The 7,323-nt window shown below is 43.8% G+C and overlaps 1 protein-coding gene across 1 annotated transcript in view; it reads left to right on the top strand.

The window, feature by feature from the left end:
- The window catches only part of IHO1 (interactor of HORMAD1 1), a 58,560-nt gene that overhangs the window by 34,546 nt on the left and 16,691 nt on the right, over window positions 1–7,323 (top strand). Inside the window, exon 4 of the mRNA XM_017506087.2 lies at window positions 3,444–3,607. Coding sequence (XP_017361576.1) covers window positions 3,444–3,607 — 164 coding nt within the window. The remainder of the gene's footprint in view (window positions 1–3,443; window positions 3,608–7,323) is intronic.

Raw genomic sequence — 7,323 nt, 5'->3', positions numbered from 1 at the left:
TGTGTTTGTATATATTTCTAAGGCTAGTTTTTTTTTGTTTTTTTTTTTTTTTTTTAAAGAGACAGAGTCTCGCTATGTTGCCCAGGCTGGAGTGCAGTGGCTATTCACAGGTGTGATCCCACTACTGATCAGCACGGGAGTTTTGACCTGCTCTGTTTCACCCCTCCTTAGGCAACCTGGTGGTCCCCCGCTCCCGGGAGGTCACCATATTGATGCCAAACTTAGTGCAGACACCTGATCGGCATAGCGCACTACAGCCCAGAACTCCTGGACTCAAGAGATCCTCCATCCTCAGCCTCCTGAATAGCTGGGACTACAGGCACGCGCCACTGCGCCCGGCTAGTTTTTTAATATATATATTTTATATCTATCTATCTATATCTATCTATCTATCTGCCTATCTATTTACCTCTCCCTAGGGGTGGTCAAGTGATTATTTTATATATATATATATATATATATATATATATTTTTTTTTTTTTTTTTTGAGATGGGGTCTCATTCTGTTGCCCAGGCTGGACTACAGTGGTGCTATCACAGCTCACTGCAGCCTTGACATCTCAGCTCAGGTGATTCTCTCACCTCAAGGGAGAGGCAAATATTGTATGATATTTCCTAACGCTAGTCATACTATTGTTTGTAATAATTTCTTTCTTTTTTTTTCTGAGCTTCCAGAACAAAATTCCATTGACAGAGAATTTCATAAGTAAAAATGGTTTTCATAAAATAGAAATTAAAAAACATAAATTTTATTTAGATGGACTTTTTTTTTTTTCTTTTGGATGGAGTCTTGCTCTGTTGCCCAGGCTAGAGAGCAGTGGCACAATCTCAGCTCACTTTAACCTCTGCCTTCTGGGTTCAAGTGATTCTCCTGCCTCAGGCTCCTGAGTAGCTGGGATTATAGGCACCCACCACTACATCTGGCTAATTTTTGTATTTTTAGTAGAGACTGGGTTTCACCATCTTGGCCAGGCTGGTCTCAAACTTCTGACCTCGTGATCCACCCGCCTCAGCCTCCCAAAGTGCTAGGATTACAGGTGTGAGCCCCTGTCTCCAGCTGAACTTTTTTAAAATAAGAAACTTCATGTATTTTGTATACTTTAGCTAACTACACTACATTATGTCCTTGAAGAAGGAGATGAGGATTCTGAGGCTTAGGTTAATGGGTAAAGGCCAAAATGAGGAACAGAGTCTCTTGAATCCTTGATTTTTTTTGAGATTAACTTTTCTTTTCCTTCTTTTTTTTTTCCCAAGACGGAGTCTTGCTCTGTCACCTGGACTGGGGTCCAGTGGCATGATCTTGGCTCACTGCAACCTCCACCTTTCAGGTTCAAGCAATTCTCCTGCCTCAGCCTCCCCAGTAGCTCGGATTATAGGCATGCACCACCACACCTGGCTAATTTTTGTATTTTTAGTAGAGACAGGGTTTCACCATGTTGGCCAGGCTGGTCTTAAACTCCTGACCTCAGGTGATCCACCCTCCTCGGCTGCCCAAAGTGTTGGGATTACAGGCATGAGCCACCACGCCAGCCTGAATTTTTGAGATCAACCTTTTTTTTTTTTTTTTTTTTTTTTTTTTTTTTTTTTTTTTTTTTTTTTTTTTTTTTTTTTTTTTTTTTTTTTTTTTTTTTTTTTTTTTTTTTTGAGACGGAGTTTCGCTCTTGTTGCCCAGGCTGGAGTGCAATGGCGTGATCTCGGCTCACCGCAATCTCCGCCTCCTGGGTTCAGGCAATTCTCCTGCCTCAGCCTCCTGAGTAGCTGGGATTACAGGCACGCGCCACCATGCCCAGCTAATTTTTGTATTTTTAGTAGAGACGGGGTTTCACCATGTTGACCAGGATGGTCTCGATCTCTTGACCTCGTGATCCACCCGCCTCGGCCTCCCAAAGTGCTAGGATTACAGGCTTGAGCCACCGCGCCCGGCCTGAGATCAACCTGTCTTTTTGTGTCAGTCAAAAACATTTTGATTTTGGGGGCACCTATAACTAGATGCAGTTTTTTTGTTTTTTTGGGTTTTTTTGAGACAGAGGCTTACTCTGTCGCCCAGGCTGGAGTGCAGTGGTGCAATCTCAGCTCACTACAACCTCTGCCTCCTGGGCTCAAGAGATTCCTGTGCCTCAGCTTTCTGAGTAGCTAGCTAGACAGGCGCCTGCCCCCATGCCCGGCTCATCTTTGTATTTTTAGTAGAGACGGGGTTTCACTGTGTTGGTCAGGCTGGTCTCGAACTCCTGACCTCAAGTGATCCACCGGCCCTGGCCTCCCAAAATGCTGGGATTACAGGTGTGAACCATGGTGCCCGGCCACACCCAGCTAATTTTTATATTTTTTGTAGGGATGGAGTTTTGCCATGTTGCTCAGGCTGGTCTAGAATTCCTGGGCTTACGTTTGTTTTTTTGGGGGGGGATGGAGTTTGAGATGGAGTTTTGTTCTTGTTGCCCAGGCTGGAGTGCAGTGGTGTAATCTCGGCTCACTGCAACATCTGCCTCCCAGGTTCGAGCGATTCTCCTGCCTCAGCCTCCTGAGTAGCTGGGATTACAGGCATGTGCTACTACACCTGGCTAATTTTTTATTTTTAGTAGAGATCGGGTTTCTTCATGTTGGTCAGGCTGGTCTTGAACTCCCAACCTCAGGTGATCTGCCCACCTTGGCCTCCCAAAATGCTGGGATTACAGGTATGAGACACTGCGACAGGCCTGGGCTCAAGTTTTATATACAGACTTATATGCATCAAATAGGGATTTAACAAATAAGATTAAGTTGGTGCTTTAAGTTAGTAAAGTATGCTCTGAGATAAGTATTTCAGTACAAAAATTGGTATCTATTGATATGAAGGAACAAATGACCTCCCTGAATGTTTTTATACCAGACAAAACCCCAGCTATTTGGAGGAGATACAAAAGATGGAGGTTTATTTCCTCTTCCTTTGTCAGTTGGAAAATTAAAAGACCTCTTGGAACAGTTTGAGGAGAAAAAGAAAAGGGCAAAAGCCTAAGAATGCAGAAAATGGCTCACCATGTATCAGCATGCCCACTCTTCAGTCCACGTCAAACTTATCAATATGAGTTTAGTTCACTAGCAGCTGAGCAACAGCAATTTGAGTTAAACTTATGATAATGAAAACTTTTAACACATCATCTCAGAGATAGCATAAATGGTCCTCTGTTCTTGCCTTTAAATTTATGCAATTGATTCTAAGCTATTTTAGTTGACATTTAAAATCTCTCTGGGCTGGTAAGGCAGAAACTATATTAATAAAAACAGTTGCTTTATTTTAAATATAATTTTATGGTATATACAAAAATAAAATGGAAATACTACTTGCTATGTTACGTTACAGCAATATGGTTTGCACTTAAATGTGATTCTGCATTGTACAGAAAATAGTGAATGCTATAAATATTTTTATGTGTGAAATGCTATATATTTTTTCATTTATTTAACAGGGTGAACCTAGCATTTTTGCAAAGTACCAGACAAAACCCCAGCTATTTGGAGGAGATACAAAAGATGGAGGTTTATTTCCTCCTCCTTTGTCAGTGGGAAAATCAAAAAGCCTCTTGGAACAGTTTGAAGAGAAAAAGAAAAGGGCAAAAGACAAATGTGACAGGTATGTAAACCTTTCAAGTGGATGAGACAACTCATTTTTTTCTGAGCAAAATGGGACATAGAGTGTCAGTAATCTAATGCAATTTTAGCATAATAGCATGTATTAGAGTTCTCCAGAGAAACCAAACCCTAGGACTTATACACACACACACACACACACACACACACACACACACACACATAGACAGAGTCTTGCTGTGTCACCAGGCTGGAGTGCAGTGGCACAATCTCAGCTCACTGCAACCTCCACCTCCCAGGTTCAAGCGATTCTCCTGCCTCACCTTTCCAAGTAGCTGGGACTACAGGTGCATGCCACCACGCCCAGCTAATTTTTGTATTTTTAGTAGAGATGATGTTTCACCCTGTTGGCCAGGATGGTCTCGTCTCTTGACCCCATGATCTACCCGCCTCTGCCTCCCAGAATGCTGGGATTACAGGCGTGAGCCACCATACCCAGCCTATAGATTGATTTATTTTAAGAATTGTTCATGAGATCATGGAGGCTAAGAAGTCCCAAAGTCTGCCATCTGAAAGCTAGAGAACCAGGAAAGAGAGTGGTGCAATTCAATCTGACTCCAAAGGCCTGAGAACCAGGAGCTCTGATGTCCAAGAACAGGAGAAGTTGGATGTCCCAGATGAAGAAGAGTGAATTTGCACTGCCTTTGCCTTTTTGTTCTATTTGGGCCTTCAAAAGAGTGGATGATGCCCACCCACACAGATGAGGGCAATCATCTTTACTCAGTCTACCAATTAAAATGTTAATCTCCATTTTTTATTTTTTGGGACAGAGTCTCACTCTCACCCAGGCTGGAGTGCTGTGGCTCCATCATGCACTCTGCATGGTTCACTGCAGCTTCAACCTCTTGAGCTCAAGTGATCCTCCCAACTCAGTCTTCCTAGTATATGGGACCATAGGCATGTGCCACCATGCCTGGCTAATTTTTTACTTTTTGTATAGACAGGGTCTCACTATGTTATCCAGGCTGCTCTTGAACTTCTGACCTCAAGTGATCCTCCCATGTCAGCCTTCCAATAGGCTGAGCCACTGTGCCCAGCCTAAATGCTAATCTCTTATGCAAACACTCTCACAAACATACTGACTATCTGAGCATTGCTTAGATGAGTCATATTGACACATAACCATTTCACAGCACTCTTGCCTTTAAAGTTCATCTAATACTACTGCTACTACTAATAGTTATTATTACTTTTGAGACAGAGTCTCACTCTGTTGCCAGGTTGGAGTGCAATGGCATGATCTCGGCTCACTGCAACCACTGTCTCCTAGGTTCAAGCAATTCTCCTACCTCAGCCTCCAAAGTAGCTAGGACTACAAGCGTCCACCACCATGCCCGGCTAGTTTTTTGTATTTTAGTAGATACAGGGTATCACCATGTTGGACAGGATGGTCTCGATCTCCTGAACTCGTGATCCGCCCGCCTTGGTCTCCCAAAGTGCTGGGATTACAGGCATGAGCCACCATGCCCAGCCTATTATTATTATTATTTTTTCTTTGGTGAGATGGCTTTTCGCTCTTGTTTCCCAGGCTGGAGTGCAATGGCACTGTCTTGGCTCACTGCAACCTCTGCATCCTGGGTTCAAGCAATTCTCCTGCCTCTGCCTTCCAAGTAGCTGGGATTACAGGTGACCACCACCATGCCCAGCTAATTTTTGTATTTTTAGTAGAGATGGGTTTCACCATGTTGGCCAGGCTGGTCACAAACTCCTGACCTCAGGTGATCCACCCACCTGAGCCTCCCAAAATGCTGGGATTACATGCATGAGCTACCACGCCTGGCTATTATTATTATTTATGTATTTATTTTTTGAGATGGAGTTTCACTCTTGTTGCCCAGGCTGGAGTGCAATGGTGTGATCTAGGCACACCACAACCTCCAACTCCCAGGTTCAAGGGATTCTCCTGCCTCAGCTTCCTGAGTAGCTGAGATTACACACTCACCACCATGCCCAGCTAATTTTGAATTTTTTATTTTTGAGACAGGGTTTCACCATTCTGGTCAGACTGGTCTCGAACTCATGACCTCAGGTAATCCACCCGCCTCGGCCTCCCAAAGTGCTGGGATTACAGGTGTGAGCCACTGCGCCCGGCTGCTAATTTTGTATTTTTAGTAGAGATGGGGTTTCTCCATGTTGGTCAGGCTGGTCTCAAACTCCTAACCTCAGGTGATCCACTTGCCTTGGCATCTGAAAGTGTTGGTATTACAGGCGTGAGCCACTGTGCCCGGCCCTTTTTTTTTTTTTTTTTTAATTCTAAGATGGAGTTTCGGCATGATCTCGGCTTGCTGCGCCTCCACCTCTTCGGTTCAAGCGATTTCCGGCTAATTTTTGTATTTTTAGTAGAAACGGGTTTCACCATGTTAGCCAGGCTGGTCACAAACTCCTGATCTTAGGTGATCTGCCTGCCGTGGCCTCCCAAAATGCTGGGATTACAGGTGTGAGCCACCATGCCCAGCCTATTATTATTATTTTTTAAGAGACAGGGTCTTATGCCCAGGCTGGAGTGCAGTGGTGCAGTCACACTCACTGCCTCAACCTCCTGGGCTCAAGCAATCTTCCCACCTTAGCTTCCCAAGTAGCTAGGACCAGAGGCACACACTACCATGCCCACCTAATTGTTTTTTGTTTGTTTTTTGAGATGGAGTCTCGCTCTATCATCCAGGCTGGAGTGCAGTGGTGTGATTTTGGCTCACTGCAACCTCCACCTTCTGGGTTCAAGTGATTCTCCTGCCTCAGCCTCCCGAGTAGCTGGGATTACAGGCATGTACCACCACACCGTGCTAATTTTTGTATTTTTAGTAGAGACATGTTTCACCATGTTGGTCAGACTGGTCTGTCTTGAACTCCTGACCTCAGGTGATCCACCTGCTTTGGCCCCTGAAAGTGTTGGGATTACAGGTGTGAGTCACTGCACCTGACCAATTTTCTTCCTTCCTTCTTCCTTCTTTCCTTCCTTCCTTCCTTCCTTCCTTCCTTCCTTCCTTCCTTCCTTCTCTCTCTCTCCTCTCTCTTCTCTCTCTCTCTTTCTTTCTTTCTTTCTTTCTTTCTTTCTTTCTTTCCTTTCTTTCCTTTCTTTCCTTTCTTTCTTTCTTTCTTCTTTCTTTCGAGGTTGTGTCTCATTATGTTGTCCAAGCTGGTCTTGAACTCCTGGGCTCAAGCAGTCCTCCCGTCCCACCTTCCCAAAGTGCTGGGATTACAGGCATGAGCCACCATACCCTGCCTCCTAGTTATTCTTTATTTGCTTTCTTGTCAGTGTGATTTGTGGTAAATTTGCATGAGTATACCACAATTTTCTTCTCTCTGAAAAATAAAAACTAGAGGATTTCTAAGAGATATGTAATATTCAAGTAATGTTACACTTACTTTTTCTAAACATCTGCCCCCTGATTTGTTTCTTTTCATATCATCAGGATTAGGAAGTTAGACAATAGTATTTATTTTAGAGTCTAGAATAGAATCAGGCCAGGCACAGTGGTGGGTGCCTGTAATACCAGCTACTCGGGAGGCTGAGACAGGAGAGGAGAATTGCTTGAACCCGGGAGGCGGAGGTTGCAGGGAGCCGAGATTGTGCCATTGCACTACAGCCTGGGTGACAAGAATGAAACTCTGTCTCAAACAAACAAACAAAAGAATATAACCAAAACAACAACAACCATAAAAAAGAATAGAATGCATGAAATTTTTTTCTTTCTTTTTTTT

This window comes from Cebus imitator, unplaced genomic scaffold (genome assembly GCF_001604975.1).
Source record: "Cebus imitator isolate Cc_AM_T3 unplaced genomic scaffold, Cebus_imitator-1.0 Scaffold0, whole genome shotgun sequence".
NCBI classification, from domain to species: domain Eukaryota; kingdom Metazoa; phylum Chordata; class Mammalia; order Primates; family Cebidae; genus Cebus; species Cebus imitator.
This window is presented reverse-complemented; position numbering and strand designations above follow the sequence as displayed.